Source organism: Perca flavescens, chromosome 6, assembly GCF_004354835.1.
Source record: "Perca flavescens isolate YP-PL-M2 chromosome 6, PFLA_1.0, whole genome shotgun sequence".
Taxonomy (NCBI): domain Eukaryota; kingdom Metazoa; phylum Chordata; class Actinopteri; order Perciformes; family Percidae; genus Perca; species Perca flavescens.
The window spans coordinates 6,026,393-6,045,339 of record NC_041336.1 but is presented as its reverse complement, the minus strand read 5'-3'; the positions used below and the strand labels follow the sequence as shown (position 1 = coordinate 6,045,339).

At 41.5% G+C, this 18,947-nt stretch overlaps 1 protein-coding gene across 1 annotated transcript in view; it reads left to right on the top strand.

Moving 5' to 3' along the window:
* nagpa (N-acetylglucosamine-1-phosphodiester alpha-N-acetylglucosaminidase) overlaps positions 1-13,196 on the top strand; it is a 48,664-nt gene extending 35,468 nt beyond the window's left edge. The window contains exons 11-12 of the mRNA XM_028580615.1: positions 2,003-2,084; positions 12,464-13,196. Coding sequence (XP_028436416.1) covers positions 2,003-2,084; positions 12,464-12,719 — 338 coding nt within the window. The 3' untranslated portion in view covers positions 12,720-13,196. The remainder of the gene's footprint in view (positions 1-2,002; positions 2,085-12,463) is intronic.
* Positions 13,197-18,947: the final 5,751 nt, after the last annotated feature.

Here is an 18,947-nt window from a genome sequence, read left to right as displayed (position 1 = left end):
GTCAAGTTTGAGCTCAAGATTTTTTGTATATATATACCTTGTTCAATTTTATTTGTCTGATCTGTATGTTCAGAAATATAAAACAATAAAAAGTTGATCTAAAAAAAAAAAAAAAAGGAGCACAAAACGGCGTAAACAACCACTGGATGGAAAAAGGGTATTTTACAATGACTTTGAATGCACCACGAGGCTGGCAAGGCAAGGCTGAGTCTGTGTTTTTCAGACTACAGCAGCTACAGTCTGGTGTTCGAAGCCTCTCCAGTGAAATACAGACATACTTTGCACCGTTCAGCTGTCAGCATTTTAACCGTGTTTACTCCAGCTGCTAGCTAACGGTAGGCTAACGTTAGCTGCTGTCGAGTGTAGTGTTAACTAGCATCCCTTGCGGCGATGTTTCAGTTCCGTTTTCGGAGAATCAGAGAGAAGTGTTGCATCTAATTGCCAGATTTCCAGTGTCCTACCTATAATTCATTGGGCTGGACAACTTAAAAAACTTTGAAGTCATTGTTCTCAGTTCTACACTCTGGTGAGTTAGGGTCTTTTGCCTTTTGTAGGGCAGAATAGTTGACATCTAATTGATTAATCGATGAATCTTTGCAGCTCTACACCGTTACACTCACGGCTCACACGGCGGTTATTACTTTAAACGGGATGAAGTTATATTTTGTCTTCATTCATTCATCCAGCAGTAAAGGTGTGTTTTATCTACCTGCAGCATCTCAACTGGTTCCTCTTCCTCTTCCCTAAAATAGATGCACTGATCTGATATTGGATATTTAATTACGTTATTGTCTGCTACAGGCTTTCCCCATCAACCTCCAATCATGTACTTGCTGGGTGGATGGCTTACCGTTACAGCATCTTAGAATAGAAACACAGAGAGCAAAATAAAGTTTCAAACTTGTACGGCTGCCCCCTCTTAGTCGATTAGTCCATCAGTCAGCTAATCGGTGGCTTTGGTCTCAGTCAACTAAGATTTCTTTAGTCCATTAGTCACGTTTTATGCTTTCTCATGCTGAACGACTCATTTCTAAGAAACTATTGACCACGTCTCTGGTAAACACAAGATTTAATGTGTTGCTTTTGCGTGATTCTTTGTGGAGAAACTCAGTTTTACAGATCTGAGTTTTACATCAACTAATCGACAAAATATGAGTGTTAGTCATCTTAGAATTTCTTAAATTAAGGACAGCCCTACAAACGTGTGTGTATCAGCCTGTGTGTGTGTGTCTTAGAAAGTGTTGGAAGTGCGCGTGTGATTTGCAAAACAAATCCAAAAAAACTTCCTCTGTATTAACTCTCCTGTTGTCCTCCGGTCAAATTTGAAGCGTTAACAAAAACTTTCCATATCAGAACTATGGCAAAAGAACGTTGGAAAAAAGTGACAAATGTTGGAAAAAGCTACAAAAACGCAGAAATCGAAAAAACAAAAACATTTCTTTTCAAAACGCTGAAAAAAGTGACCCAAAAATCTGGAAAAAGTAACAACAAAAACCCCATCAAAAACATCACAAAAGGTTGACAAAAACTTTTTTGACAAAAAAGTGACCCAAAAATTTGGAAAAATTAACAAAAAAAGTTGACAAAAATGTCGAGAAAAGTGTAGAAAAAGAACGACAAAATGTTGAAATTTCGACCCAGAAAAACACAACGTTGCACGGTCGACAGGAAGACAACGCATGGAGGTGGTGATGGCGCAGTGGATATGACCCGTGCCTTTGGTGTGGGAGACCTGGGTTTGATTCCCACTGCGATACATCAACCAATGTGTCCCTGAGCAAGGCACTTAACCCCTAGTTGCTCCAGAGAAGTGTGACCTCTGACATATATAGCAATTGTAAGTCGCTTTGGATAAAAGCGGGAGCTAAATGACATGTAATAATGTAAAAGAAATTGCAACAACCTTTTCAAAATCCCAAGAAAAGGCACGTGGCCAACTTAAATTCTAAAAGCACATTTTAATACTATGACTGAACTCTTCTTCTTCTTCTTCTCTCCACAGCTGGACACTGTCTTGCCAAACAGATGTTTACATCGTGGAGACGAGATGAAGAAGCTCACCGAGAGCAGAATCTTCTGACCGAGTAAGTGTCAAAGGTCGAGTCACGTGACCTCTCACCTTTTCGCCTCAGCTGTCCATCTTTCACGTCCATTCAATAAACCTTCCCCTTCAGAAATGGGTCGCAGTTTTTCGGTTTCAAACATGTTTTGGCTCTCGGTGTGACTAGAACACATTAGACGTGTGATGCTGACTGTGAACTATAGAGCGAGAAAATGAAAATAGAACTGTAAGAAACTGGTTTAAAGGTACAGTACAGGCCAAAAGTTTGGACACACCTTCTCATTCAATGCGTTTTTTTATTTATTTTCATGACTATTTACATTGTAGATTCTCACTGAAGGCATCAAAACTATGAATGAACACATATGGAATTATGTACTTAACAAAAAAGTGTGAAATAACTGAAAACATGTCTTATATTTTAGATTCTTCAACTTAGCCACGCTTTGCTTTTTTACTAATAAGGGAAAAACTTCCACTAATTAACCCTGACGAGGCACACCTGTGAAGGTAAAACCATTTCAGGTGACTACCTCATGAAGCTCATTGAGAGAACACCAAGGGTTTGCAGAGTTATCAAAAAAAGCAAAGGGTGGCTACTTTGAAGAATCTAAAATATAAGACATGTTTTCAGTTATTTCACACTTTTTTGTTAAGTACATAATTCCATATGTGTTCATTCATAGTTTTGATGCCTTCAGTGAGAATCTACAATGTAAATAGTCATGAAAATAAAGAAACTCATTCAATGAGGAGGTGTGTCCAAACTTTTGGCCTGTACTGTATATTTCTTGTGTCTTTAGTATTTTCTTCATGTGATGGACACTTGGCAGATGCAAAGATGTAGAAACTGTTTGTGAGCTGAGGTGTAAAACGGTTCCATCTGCCAACCAAATGTTTGTCAGTTTATCTTCCAACCTCTGAGGCTACATCTACACTAGTACGTTTTTAGTTTTTAGTGTTACCTTATATATGTCGCACACACACACTTGTCCACAGGAATGCCACTCCGCCAAACACACGGGTGAAAGCCACAGTCACTATTCAACCTTTTGTCATGTGTGTGTTTTCAGGCTCTCTAAAGCTACATCTACACACTACGTTTTGGTTAATAAACTAATATCTTTAGCTACGTTAACGTCTCGCGTCCACACTACTCCGGCATTTCTGAGCCCCTAAAGCGGAGACATTTGGAAACACTGCTGCCCCCGATTTGGTTTGAAAACTCCGGGGTTGCTTTGTAGTCTGGACGGGCTACAAACGGAGATATTTGGAAACGATGACGCACATCAGTCAGTGTTATCGGTTAGGTAGCTTACAGATCTTTCAGTAACAGTTCCATCTTGTCCTCGCTACAAGCTAATAAATCCCTGCTCTCACTTTTCATCATTGTTGTTCTTGCTCCAAAGTATTTTCTGTATTTTTTACGGCTGCAACGACGAATCGATGAAATCGATAAAATTCGATTACTAAAAAAGTTGCCAACAAATTGAATCATTGATTCGTTGTGTCGCGCAACTATTAGGCAACCTAGTCGCGGAGATAAAAAAAAATTTAGGGAAAGAAGAGCAGAGCGGGGGTAGAGGAAATACGGAGAGAGACCGGAGAGACCCGTAACGTTGTTCTGAAACACTCGGCGGAGGCAGAGAAATCAGTACGACCCAAGTCATCCAAGGTGTGGGAGCATTTCACACTAAATAAATCAAAAACGTGTTAATTACAAGATAAGCAAAAGCGACACGGCATGGCACGGGCGCACCACCGTGATGCACCTAGAACGTAAACCTGTTGGAGTCCTTGATGAGGAGGAAGGCAGTTCAACAGCAGGGTAAAGTCACTACACTATCCTCCTTCTGTTCCGGTCTGAAGGGAGGAACGTACCGTCCCTCCAGTAGCTCTTCTGGTGCTGCTGTTTACTCGTTATCCAGCTGACTAGCATGACAAGCTAGCGTTAGCTCGTTAATAACAGTAATAAAGCAGGGGTGGTATAGTTTGCAAGATTAAAGACACGGTTTTATTCACTCGCCTTTTTTGGCCCATTTATTTTTCAATCGGTTATGTATATTATGTGCTTTGTCCCATATCAGTTATTGTTGACAAATATATTAGTGTGTGGTGTATAAACGAACTTAACTTGCACTTACTACAATGATGGTATTAATTTAATGAATGTGTGTGTGTGTGTGTCTGTGTGTCTGTGTGTCTGTGTGTCTGTGTGTCTGTATCTGCTATTTGGGTTACTTACCTTTACACAGCTATTAACTAAAACAACAAGTATGTATGTATTGAGTTGATGTAAATTAATGCTTTTTTTTTTTTTTATCCGATTCCTCGATTAATCGAAAAAATAATTGACAGATTAATTGATTATTAAAATAATCGTTAGTTGCAGCCCTAGTATTTTTCAACTTGTACATCCACATGGCCTGGTTAATAATTTATAATAATTTATACTGTTTGATTGATTACATAAAACTTTACAATTTATACTCTGTTAGAAATCACTACACACAGGCCTGAAATACACACAGACCTGCTCAGGACCTGTTCATGCACAAATGGAGAGATGTCAGAGTGAGTGGGCTGCCAGTGCTGGACCAGCGCCCTGAGCAGTTGGGGGGGTACGGTGCCTTGCTCAAGAGCACCTGGCAGTGCCCAGGAGGTGAACGGGCATCTCTCCAGCTACCAGTCCACACTCTGTACTTTGGTCCGTACTGGGACTTGAACCAGCGACCCTCCGGTTCCCAACCCAAGTCCCTACGGACTACTGCCACCCTACCACTGCTTGGCTCAGTTGGTAGAGTAGGCGCACGTATACATAGAGGTTTATGCCTCGACGCAGAGGTCCAGGGTTGGAGTCCGACCTGTGATGATTTCCTGCATGTCCTCCCCCCTCTCTCTCCCCTTTTTCACCTGGCTGTCCTGTTCATTAAAGTGTAGTCTTACCTAGCTACTGAGCATGTAGTCCTTACCTAGCTACTGAGCATGTAGTCTTACCTAGCTACTGAGCATGTAGTCCTTACCTAGCTACTGAGCATGTAGTCTTACCTAGCTACTGAGCATGTAGTCTTACCTAGCTACTGAGCATGTAGTCTTACCTAGCTACTGAGCATGTAGTCCTTACCTAGCTACTGAGCATGTAGTCTTACCTAGCTACTGAGCATGTAGTCTTACCTAGCTACTGAACATGTAGTCTTACCTAGCTACTGAGCATGTAGTCTTACCTAGCTACTGAGCATGTAGTCTTACCTGACTGAGCATGTAGTCTTACCTAGCTACTGAGCATGTAGTCTTACCTAGCTACTGAGCATGTAGTCTTACCTAGCTACTGAGCATGTAGCCTCACCTAGCTACTGAGCATGTTGTCCTTACCTAGCTACTGAGCATGTAGTCCTTACCTAGCTACTGAGCATGTAGTCTTACCTAGCTACTGAGCATGTAGTCCTTACCTAGCTACTGAGCATGTAGTCTTACCTAGCTACTGAGCATGTAGTCTTACCTAGCTACTGAACATGTAGTCTTACCTAGCTACTGAGCATGTAGTCTTACCTAGCTACTGAGCATGTAGTCTTACCTAGCTACTGAGCATGTAGTCTTACCTAGCTACTGAGCATGTAGCCTTACCTAGCTACTGAGCATGTTGTCCTTACCTAGCTACTGAGCATGTAGTCCTTACCTAGCTACTGAGCATGTAGTCTTACCTAGCTACTGAGCATGTAGTCTTACCTAGCTACTGAGCATGTAGTCTTACCTAGCTACTGAGCATGTAGTCCTTACCTAGCTACTGAGCATGTAGTCTTACCTAGCTACTGAGCATGTAGTCTTACCTAGCTACTGAACATGTAGTCTTACCTAGCTACTGAGCATGTAGTCTTACCTAGCTACTGAGCATGTAGTCTTACCTAGCTACTGAGCATGTAGTCTTACCTAGCTACTGAGCATGTAGCCTTACCTAGCTACTGAGCATGTAGTCCTTACCTAGCTACTGAGCATGTAGCCTTACCTAGCTACTGAGCATGTAGTCTTACCTAGCTACTGAGCATGTAGCCTCACCTAGCTATTGAGCATGTAGTCTTACCTAGCTACTGAGCATGTGCGACTGACAACAAAGATCTTACAGAAGTGAGATGTCTCACTCTGTAGCTAAAACAGAGACCTGACACAGGGTGAAAAGAGGAGCTGCAGCAATGTGCAAAAATATGGTGTTTTTTGAAAATTAAACCATGTAAACCTATTCTGGTACAACCTCAAATTACAATTATGAACCTGAAAATGAGCATAATATGGCCACTTTAAAGGGGGAAAAAAACAACCTTGTACATCCATGATTTTCAACCGCAGATTAACGTCAGACAACCTGCTTCCTGTTCACACACATGCCCAGTGTGTGTGAACGGTGCGTGATATGAGTTGTAAGACACGTTAATATGGGCGGAGATTAGTTCTGCTACTGGAGCTAAAACTCTTGTATGGACGTTCAATAATTAAAACGTATTCGTGTTGTTTTAGCCTCAAACACACGTTGTTAGTCTGCTTTCTGTCACCGTGGCTTAAAGCTAAACCTGCCGAATTGTTTATAAAAGTACGTCAGATGCTTTAAATCTCATCTTGAGCGCAGATTTTTGCGAGATGATGAGAAATCCCAAACCGCGGTGCTATATTTCACAGTTTGACGTGAGATGGTTAACAAGGAATAATCACATCTCTGAACACGACCGTTCTGTCTTCTGCTCTGATTGATGGAGTCCAGTTAATCTAATTAACACAAAACACAGAGCCAGGCTTCTTGTCTCTCTTTTTAAATGTAAACAAGGCCGACACACTAAGGACGGGATGCATTAATTAGCCTCCTTACCTTTCACATGCAAGTTAGGAATTGGGGTGTTGCTATGGTTTCTGGAGAGTGCTTTGTGAAGAGGTGCCCTGGTGTTCACAGATGGAGGAGGGGACCGTGTTGTTTTTAAACCTCTAAACCATGAAATGGAATCATCTGCTCAGATCGAATTTCTTTTGTTTGGATGTTCACATTACCTTTTAAAATGTGGCCTATATCAGATTCCAGTGTAAACTGTTTGTGGTTACGAACTGACCCGCATGTGCAAAAGACCAATAACAATGACATCAGACGCAGCACGCTGTTGCACTGAAGTTAGGGAGGTCATGGAGGAAGTCAGCATTTCGGCTTTTATTTCAAAATGTTTGTGTAATGGCAGCCATGACATTAATGAGCAGGTGCTGAGAGAGACAAATTGGCTATTTTGGCCTTTTGCATAGCCTGCCAAGCCAGACCCACATCCACATGTTGGGTCTGGGAACTCCCCATTGGCAGGGCTCAATCAGAGGGGCGGGATAAACGGTTGTCTTTCACATTCCCTCTGCACTCATAACCAACCAGAGCAGCGCTAGTTGATAGATTCAACTTTTGCCGTATCCGGGCGGCAAAACTCCGAACACATCTTCCTTTTTTAAGAATCACTTCAGTGCCGTTCTTTGTTCTTTTCTAAAAGCTGATTCCAAACACAGCTGTTCGCCAGCAGCAGCAGCAGCCATCTTCTTTGTTTTCAAGTAGCAGGGAAATCACGCGGAACCGTCGCAACTCTTCCGTCCTTATGTTAAGCCCCGCCCACCGACTCTATACACGATGTGATTGGCCTGACCAGAGTTTGGTTTTCCCAGCTCACAAGCCAACGGAGAGTTGCAGGACTGACCTTGGCTGCAAATTACATGTGCTGCTGCTAGGGTGCATCTAGATTTCTAGGCTACGTTTTGCGGGGTTATGGCTGCAAATTCACTACGGAGGTCTGTGTGGGTGCAGAGGCGAGGGCAACTTTTGATTATCTCTGTCATCGCCTCTCAAGACGCATAATTGTGACAAAATGTCGGTGTAGATTGATGTGAAAGTCGCATCAAGTCCGCCTCGCTTGTTCACACTGCAGCCGCCTTGAAAAAGAAATCGGACCACATATGGAAGTGGTCTAAATCTGATTTGAAAAAAATCAAGATTTGAATGTTCACACTACTTCTGAAGAAGTCTGACACTTGACCCAAAAAAAAAATCCGATTTGGGCCACTTTTGCCTGCAGTCTGAACGTAGCCTTTATGACTAACTGGAACAACATTTGAAAAATTGGTCCAGAATTGAGCCAGACCGCTGCAGTCGGCAGCCACGTTACAGGCTGCGTTGTAATTTCTCTGGGCATTTGTGCAAAGTCAGAAAAGTTGTGTTTTTGCCGCTGACAGGCTCAGATTATTATTCTTACATTAAGTGTCTGACAACATTATGGAAAGGATCCCTACAGAGATAGACCTTTTAGTTAAAGAGTAAGATCTTCTTTAGTTTAACATGAAACAGTCCCAAAATCACCATCACCAAACTCCACCAGACTCCATGTAAATAATCAGGACTTTTAGCGTGTATAGAGCCAGCATATCTCCACCAGACTCCATGTAAATAATCAGGAGTTTTAGTGTGTATAGAGCCAGCATATCTCCACCAGACTCCATGTAAATAATCAGGACTTTTAGCGTGTATAGAGCCAGCATATCTCCACCAGACTCCATGTAAATAATCAGGACTTTTAGTGTGTATAGAGCCAGCATATCTCCACCAGACTCCATGTAAATAATCAGGACTTTTAGCGTGTATAGAGCCAGCATATCTCCACCAGACTCCATGTAAATAATCAGGACTTTTAGTGTTTATAGAGCCAGCATATCTCCACCAGACTCCATGTAAATAATCAGGACTTTTAGCGTGTATAGAGCCAGCATATCTCCACATGTAAATGGGTGAATTAAGGGTTTATTTCAACCAAACCAGAGTGGTGATTGTTGGAATGGTGGAAAGATGAACCAAGACGGCTTGAGTCATTTTGGCCACATTTTTTTTTGTTTGTCAAAATCCGGTTTATTTCCAAATACGTTTTCACAGACGAGGAATTTGAATTGGTGTTTTGGTGTGTGACGTTGCGTTACAATAAAAGCAGTAAGAGAGTAAAAAAAGTCAAGAATTTAAATTAATTAATTAAAATCTCTAAAAATGTATGTTTTTAAAATGGGAAGAGCAGTGTAATGTTAAAAATGACTAAAGAATGAGACATTTTTCACAGTATGAGGAAAATTATAACCAAAGATGTGCATAAACTAATGTTAACGCATTGAGGTGGATCAATAGCATCTGGTTTATGGTTTTTATAATATATAACAGCTTGTGTCTGTATTTCCTGAAACGTGTATATAAGCAAATGGAAAAGTCTCTCTCTCTTTCTCTCTCTTTCTCTCTCTCTCCCCCTCCTCTCTTACTTCCAGACAAAGAAAACTAGATATGCCGTTAATGTGCAAAGACAAAGTCAGTAACACATGATATGCATCATGAAATATTAATTGCATGATGAATATGGGAATTCAGATTCACTCAACAGTGAGTTTTCTGCTTCACAGATGCAGTGCATGATCTGTAAGTGAGACGCTCTGGGTTAACATGCACTTACAGTGTGTAATAAGATTACAGCCGGCTTTCTGCAGTAATCTGATTTCTTAAATGGCATGTAGAAGAGCACAGCAGTTCTATACATACAGTATATGTACACTGTGTTTCTAATCAGCTTTATTAAATGCAACCCACAGTAACTTAAAGCTGGGGTTAGGCAAATTTTTGGGAAACAAACTCCAGGGGCCTCATTTATCAACATTGCGTAGAAAATGTTCAAATTTCTGTCTTACTAATTAAATTTAGTTTGTGGTTAAGCGCAAAAAAAACAACTGTATTTATCAAAGAAATGGTACACACATCAGTAAGTAGTCAATGTTGTAGCCAATCTAGACTTGTGCTGCCTGCGTGTATAGTGTGTGTGTGTGTGTGTGTGTGTGTGTGTGTGTGCTAATCAGAGGTTAAAAAGGGAATCAGTTGAGAAGGGGAAGGAGCAAATGAGGATCTGGGAAGCCACACAGGGCCAAATTATCTCTTTACACGTTGCTCTGGGACACATTTGGGCCTCACTTTACAGAAAGCTGAGTTTGTTCTGAACGTTTTGATATAGAACACACAGGGATTAGTTATATGCAATTACCCTTAAAGGTCCCATGGCATGAAAATTTCACTTTTATGAGGGTTTTTTAACATTTATATGCATTCCCCCAGCCTGCCTATGGTCCCCCAGTGGCTAGAAATGGTGATAGGTGTAAACCGAGCCCTGGGTATCCTGCTCTGCCTTTGAGAAAATGAAAGCTCAGATGGACCAATCAGGAATCTTCTCCTTATGAGGTCATAAGGGGAAAGTTACCTTTCCTTTCTCTGCTTTGCCCGCCCAGAGAATTTGGCCCACCCATGAGAGAGAGACATCATGGCTTTCAAACGAGCAAAGTGGCAGTTGGTCAAGGCCACTAAAAGAGACTTCAGATACAGTATTAGGGGACCACTAAGGTCTATATAAAAGAGACTTCAGATACAGTATTAGGGGACCACTAAGGTCTATATAAAAGAGACTTCAGATACAGTATTAGGGACCACTAAGGTCTATATAAAAGAGACTTCAGATACAGTATTAGGGGACCACTAAGGTCTATATAAAAGAGACTTCAGATACAGTATTAGGGGACCACTAAGGTCTATATAAAAGAGACTTCAGATACAGTATTAGGGGACCACTAAGGTCTATATAAAAGAGACTTCAGATACAGTATTAGGGGACCACTAAGGTCTATATAAAAGAGACTTCAGATACAGTATTAGAGGACCACTAAGGTCTATATAAAAGAGACTTCAGATACAGTATTAGGGGACCACTAAGGTCTATATAAAAGAGACTTCAGATACAGTATTAGGGGACCACTAAGGTCTATATAAAGAGACTTCAGATACAGTATTAGGGGACCACTAAGGTCTATATAAAAGAGACTTCAGATACAGTATTAGGGGACCACTAAGGTCTATATAAAAGAGACTTCAGATACAGTATTAGAGGACCACTAATGTCTATATAAAAGAGACTTCAGATACAGTATTATATAAGGGACCACTAAGGTCTATATAAAAGAGAAAAGAGATACAGTATTAGAGGACCACTAAGGTCTATATAAAAGAGACTTCAGATACAGTATTAGAGGACCACTAAGGTCTATATAAAAGAGACTTCAGATACAGTATTAGGGGACCACTAAGGTCTATATAAAAGAGACTTCAGATACAGTATTAGGGGACCACTAAGGTCTATATAAAAGAGACTTCAGATACAGTATTAGGGGACCACTAAGGTCTATATAAAAGAGACTTCAGATACAGTATTAGGGGACCACTAAGGTCTATATAAAAGAGACTTCAGATACAGTATTAGGGACCACTAAGGTCTATATAAAAGAGACTTCAGATACAGTATTAGAGGACCACTAATGTCTATATAAGAGACTTCAGATACAGTATTAGGGGACCACTAAGGTCTATATAAAAGAGACTTCAGATACAGTATTAGAGGACCACTAAGGTCTATATAAAAGAGACTTCAGATACAGTATTAGAGGACCACTAAGGTCTATATAAAAGAGACTTCAGATACAGTATTAGGGGACCACTAAGGTCTATATAAAAGAGACTTCAGATACAGTATTAGGGGACCACTAAGGTCTATATAAAAGAGACTTCAGATACAGTATTAGAGGACCACTAATGTCTATATAAGAGACTTCAGATACAGTATTAGGGGACCACTAAGGTCTATATAAAAGAGACTTCAGATACAGTATTAGAGGACCACTAAGGTCTATATAAAAGAGACTTCAGATACAGTATTAGAGGACCACTAAGGTCTATATAAAAGAGACTTCAGATACAGTATTAGGGGACCACTAAGGTCTATATAAAAGAGACTTCAGATACAGTATTAGGGGACCACTAAGGTCTATATAAAAGAGACTTCAGATACAGTATTAGGGGACCACTAAGGTCTATATAAAAGAGACTTCAGATACAGTATTAGGGGACCACTAAGGTCTATATAAAAGAGACTTCAGATACAGTATTAGGGACCACTAAGGTCTATATAAAAGAGACTTCAGATACAGTATTAGAGGACCACTAATGTCTATATAAGAGACTTCAGATACAGTATTAGGGGACCACTAAGGTCTATATAAAAGAGACTTCAGATACAGTATTAGAGGACCACTAAGTTCTATATAAAAGAGACTTCAGATACAGTATTAGAGGACCACTAAGGTCTATATAAAAGAGACTTCAGATACAGTATTAGGGGACCACTAAGGTCTACATAAAAGAGACTTCAGATACAGTATTAGGGGACCACTAAGGTCTATATAAAAGAGACTTCAGATACAGTATTAGGGGAAAATGCCCTCAGACCTCAGAGAGTTAAACTCTTTGCTCCATGTTTTTGTCCATCTCCTCAGGTTCTCCTGGCTGCTGATCACCTCCACGCTGGCCTCTCTGCTGTCAGCCAGCCTGCTGCTCCACTTCGTACGGGCGTGTCGCGGCGCGGCCGCCGCTCACTTCCCCGAGCGCCGAGACTACTCCTACGTCCCGCTGGCCGACATCAACGGAGCCGGTTCGCGTGCCCAAGCCCGGTCCGGAAAATCCGGGTTCGGAGCGGACGACTCGGACTCTCAGGATGAAATCTGGTCTCCGTCACAATCGGGGAGGTCGTGAGAGCAGAGAACACTCTCCGCTAGCGCACAAAGACGAAGCATTCCTCTTGCTTACTTCAATCTTCTAATCTTGTCAAGCTTCAGCCGGACATTCCTGCTGAATGAAAAAGGAAGCTATAGGACCGAGCACAAACCGTTTTGTTACATCCTTTTTCACTCTGCTGGCAGCTGGTGAGATCTTTGCTCACGTTTGTGTTTACAGCCGACGACTTCTCATCTGACGATGAAAGGAAATCATGAAAAAAAAAAAAAAAAGAAGTCAAAGCTTTATTTTGTCAGGAATCTGCATGTCTCAATCCCAGCTCCAGGTAGGAGAAGCTTTCCAACTTGCTGCCATGAAAACTGATCATGAACTTTGAACTCCAACCAGGGGCCTGTATCACGCTGTTACCCAGCTATCTTTGAGCTTAAAGGACAAATCCAGCACAAAATGAACCTAGGGGGTTAATAACACACGTGTACCGAGTCGACCGTTCTCTGGGATATGTTTTCATGCCAATCCAATGTGACCAGTTTTAGCGCAAACCGCTAATAAGCTTGTAACGCTAGTCGTCGGGGCAAAGGGTAAAGTAACAACAAATCTCTATTTCTACACCACTAACAAGGCTCAAAATATCACCACACTTCCACGGTAGCATAATGAGGATCCCTACATGTAAACAGAAGCATTGAGGATTTTGTAAGTGTACAGACAGTTTATTAAAAAGATAGTTTATAAAGACAGTACCGTTCACGCCATCTTGGGAAAGCAGTCATGACTATTCGAACCACAAACGCCATAACGGTTGATAATAGGTCTCCTTTAAGCTCAGTTCAGAGACTATGTTGAACTTCATGACGCAGGCTCCTGGTGTGCAGACATTTTCAACTTGTTGCCATGTAAACAGATGAACTTTGAACTCTCACCGTGACATTTTAAAACAAACTGTTACTAAGGTGTTTTTTTATTTTTTTGGGGCCAGGCAGTTTCTTATCAACATGGGGACTTTTTTAGATTCTTTGTCATAATGCACTGAGCTCCATCTGAATGTAAATTTAACTGCGAGGTTAATGTGCACAAAGAAGCACAATTTTCTCCAAACGACGCCACGTACAGTGTGTTTGCTCAGCTGAAACTCTGTTTGTATCTTATCAAGCTTTTTTTTTTACTGCTCACTGAAAAACATTCTTTATAATGTCATTTGTGAATGTCACCAAAACTCCGAAATAAATACATGTGAATATCAGGATTCACTTTTGACCACTAAAAGATGACAATATCTCTGATTTGTTTTTGTATTCACGTGTCTGAGCTCACTAACTCCACTCATCGGAGAAATTTAAAAATAAAAAAAAAAGTCTGTTGCCATGTAGGCAACTCTGGAAAAGATTTGTAATATCTTCTGTTGCTGTTCAAACCCTTAGATCCCCTTAATTTAAAGATTGTATTTATTCAGAGGTAGGGTTGACTACCGAAACTCGGTGCTTATACGGCACCGGTGCCTTAACAACCGGTATCTACCGGACCGAATAGTAATGTGGATTTCGGTGCTACTGTAATGCCAGCGCTGCTCTCTGATGCTCCGAAACGGACTTTAGAGGCAACAGAAGCATCGCTGCACATAATGCTAGTTAACATAATACACCTGACAGCAGGTAACGTTAGCCTACCGTTAGCTAGCAGCTGAATTAAACACAGTTACAATGCTGACAGCTAACGTTAAACAGTGTAAATAGTATATATAGTGACTGTATTTCACTGGAGAGGATTCCAACAGCAGGACGTAACCGTCTGCTCTGCAGCTGCCGTTGTTGAAAAACAACACAGACGGTGCGTTCACTTGCAACTCACCAGCCTCGTGGTGCATCCAAAGTTATTGTAAAATACCTTTTATCCATCTAGTGGTTGTTTTTTTCAGCAATTTACTGGTGAAATAAGTTATAAGTTATTGTTATTACATTATTAATCAAGCATTTAATTTTGACCGTATGGCCTTAGCAATAAACAAGCCGTTCTTAAATATCGCCGACTGTCGTTTTCTGCTCCTTTTTTCTTTTTTAAATCTTTTTAAAAGTATCTGTTCAGGCACGGTTTTTAAAAGTATCGTTTTTAGTAGAGATGGCCCGATACCATTTTTTGCTTCCCGAAACCGATTCTGATACCTGAACTTGCGTATCGGCCGATACGAGTACCGATCCGATACCAGTGTGTCATATATTTCATTATGTTTTAACAGCTGTATACTACTATCCCTGTATGGATGTGATATGATTTCTATCTTTGTTGTTTGTCTGGCTCAGGTTAAACTCTTTGTGAAACATGAACAAACCCAAACAATGAATGCCCCAGAACTTTCTTATATTCTCCAGTTTGACAGTCAGTTATAACGGAAAAATACCATAAACTACTTTAACGTAGATTTTTCTTTAGGGCTTTATTACGTGATATGGATAAACTCCAGTACTTCCCGATACCGATACCAGCGTTTTAGGCAGTATCGGAGCATTGGACCATCTCTAGTTTTTAGCACCGGTTTCTGATATCCCATATCCAACCCTGTTCAGAGGGAATCCAATCTGATAAACTGCATTGGCACTTTTTAGGGAATTTAAAATGTAAAACCTAAGAAAACAAAACCGTCTTCTTCTATTGCTTTTCTACCCTTAGATCCTCGTCACTTATAGGGGACAGAGTTGCTAACTTAGCATGTCAGCATGCGTACAGGCAGCATGTTAACATGTTTAGCATGTAAGCATAACTTTATTGTACATGCAAACAAATGCACTAGCATGTTAACACGTCAGCGCTATTGTTAGCAAACCATGCTTGACCCTGGAAACAAAACAAAAGACATGGGACATGTGTGATTCTAGAAAACACTCCGTTTTCGGGTGTTTTCTGCCTCACTGACTAACTTTATGTATCCATCGGTTGACCCTTCTCTTGTTTCATAGCTGTTTATGTGCAGGGTCAACCCAGCGTGGAGGCCGAGCTTTCACCCGAAGGTCACTGCACCTATTTAGAGGCATTTCTGTCGACTATGGGGTCACTGGAGCGTTCACGTGACCTCTGACCTCCACTAGGGCTGCACGCTCGTCGCACCGACAGCTTAAAGGTCCCATGACATGGTGCTCTTTGGATGCTTTCATACCTTAGTGGTCCCATAATACTGTATCTGAAGTCTCTTTTATATAGACCTTAGTGGTCCCCTAATCTGAAGTCTCTTTTATATAGACCTTAGTGTTCCCCTAATACTGTATCTGAAGTCTCTTTTATATAGACCTTAGTGGTCCCCTAATACTGTATCTGAAGTCTCTTTTATATAGACCTTAGTGGTCCCCTAATACTGTATCTGAAGTCTCTTTTATATAGACCTTAGTGGTCCCCTAATACTGTATCTGAAGTCTCTTTTATATAGGCCTTAGTGGTCCCCTAATACTGTATCTGAAGTCTCTTTTATATAGACCTTAGTGGTCCCCTAATACTGTATCTGAAGTCTCTTTTATATAGACCTTAGTGGTCCCCTAATACTGTATCTGAAGTCTCTTTTATATAGACCTTAGTGGTCCCCTAATACTGTATCTGAAGTCTCTTTTATATAGACCTTAGTGGTCCCCTAATACTGTATCTGAAGTCTCTTTTATATAGACCTTAGTGGTCCCCTAATACTGTATCTGAAGTCTCTTTTATATAGACCCTTGGTGCAGAATTACAGCCAGTCCCACAATGAGCTTTCCTTAGGATGTGCCATATCTGTGTCTGTAGCTATCGAGGAGGAGAGTGGGGGTGTGGCCTTGACCAACTGCCACTTTGCTCGTTTGAAAGCCATGATGTCTCTCTCTCATGGGTGGGCCAAATTCTCTGGGCGGGCAAAGCAGAGAAAGGAGAGGTAACCTTTCCCCTTATGACCTCATAAGGAGAAGATTCCTGATTGGTCCATCTGAGCTTTCATTTTCTCAAAGACAGAGCAGGATACCCAGGGCTCGGTTTACACCTATCACCATTTCTAGCCACTGGGGGACCATAAGCAGGCTGGGGGAACGCATATTAATGTTAAAAAAAACCTCATAAAGTTCTATAAAGTTTCATGCCATGGGACCTTTAAAGGACAAATCCAGCACAAAATGAACCTAGGGGTTAATTACACGTGTACCGAGTCGACCGTTCTCTGCATATGTTTTCATGCCAATCCAGTGTGACCAGTTTTAGGGCAAACCGCGAATTAGCTTGTAACGCTAGTAGTCGAGGCACGGATAAGGTAAAAGTAAATCGCTACTTATTTATTTACCACCAACAAGGCTGAAAATAGCAACACACTTCCACGGTAGCATAATGAGGGTCCCTACTTGTAAACCCGAAGCATTGAGAACTTTGTAAGTGTACAGACAGTTTACTAAAAACATAGATTATAAAGGCATATATACAGGCAGGCGCCATCTTGGGAAAACAGTCATGACCAGTCGAAGATGAACGCCGTGTAACGCCTGCTGAACTTTCACTTAAAATCTTCCATGGTCCGTGGTTTGGGTCGATAGGAAATGTAATTACATGGAAATGCATAAAGCAAAGCTTTGGCTTTAAAAACGTTATACAACAAGGCCCAAACAAAAGAATGGCTGAATGCAAAATATGTGGACTCTAGCTCAAAGACTCAAAGAGCATCTCTGACTTCCTTGACTTGCATAATTATCTTTTCAATCCAAAAATTAAAAAATATTATGTGTAATTCTGGGCCCAATTCAAACAGGATCAATACTTTTAATTTAATTTAATTTGTCTCTCCCCGTTTACTATCGTACATAATTTTTACGAAATAATTTCCCATGGGGTCCAAGAGATATAAGTTTTCGATTTGGAGGATGTTTTAAAACAAAACAGAAACTAACAAAGACGTTGGCAGACTTTAAAGTGCTCATATTACGCTCATTTTCAGATTCATAATGGTATTTAGAGGTTGTACCATTTTCAAAAAACACCATATTTTTGTTGTACTGCACATTGCTGCAGCTCCTCTTTTCACCCTGTGTGTTGAGCTCTCTGTTTTAGCTACAGAGTGAGACATCTCTCTTCTGTTCCATCTTTGTTGGGAGTCCACATGCTCAGTACCTAGGTAAGGACTACTAGCCAGTCAGAAGCAGGGTATGAGGGAGTGTCCTGACAGTAGCTAGGTAAGGACTACTAGCCAGTCAGAAGCAGAGTATGAGGGCGTGCCCTGACAGTACCTAGGTAAGGACTACTAGCCAGTCAGAAGCAGAGTATGAGGCCCTGACAGTACCTAGGTAAGGACTACTAGCCAGTCAGAAGCAGAGTATGAGGGCGTGCCCGTGACAGTACCTAGGTAAGGACTACTAGCCAGTCAGAAGCAGAGTATGAGGCCCTGACAGTACCTAGGTAAGGACTACTAGCCAGTCAGAAGCAGAGTATGAGGGCGTGCCCTGACAGTACCTAGGTAAGGACTACTAGCCAGTCAGGAGCAGAGTATGAGGGCGTGCCCTGACAGTAGCTAGGTAAGGACTACTAGCCAGTCAGAAGCAGAGTATGAGGGCGTGCCCTGACAGTACCTAGGTAAGGACTACTAGCCAGTCAGAAGCAGAGTATGAGGGCGTGCCCTGACAGTACCTAGGTAAGGACTACTAGCCAGTCAGAAGCAGAGTATGAGGGCCCTGACAGTACCTAGGTAAGGACTACTAGCCAGTCAGAAGCAGAGTATGAGGGCGTGCCCTGACAGTACCTAGGTAAGGACTACTAGCCAGTCAGGAGCAGAGTATGAGGCCCCTGACAGTAGCTAGGTAAGGACTACTAGCCAGTCAGAAGCAGAAGCAGAGTGCCCTGACAGTACGGTGCCCTGACAGTAGGAGCCTAGGTAAGGACTACTAGCCAGTCAGAAGCAGAGTATGAGGGTGTACCATGCTAGCAGCCTAGGTAAGGACTACTAACCAGTCAGAAGTTCCATGCTAAGCTGACCACATTGGTCTCCACGTTGGTCTCTGAAGTAAAGGCTGGACTACAATAGAGCTGTTTGGAGTAGTTGGTGAACAGTGTTTTCTGGTGGAGATGGTAAGTCCCTTTGGGGGGGGACTTTGGGCTTTTTCACTTTCTTAATGTGAGCACTTTAAAACAAACCTCCAGGCTTCAAAACATGCCTGTGTGTGTGATGCATCAGATTCTACATGCATATTTCCATATTTACACAGTGAATTATTCAGCCGCCTGGTTCGTCCTGCAGCTCGCATTTATCATTCCAGCAGC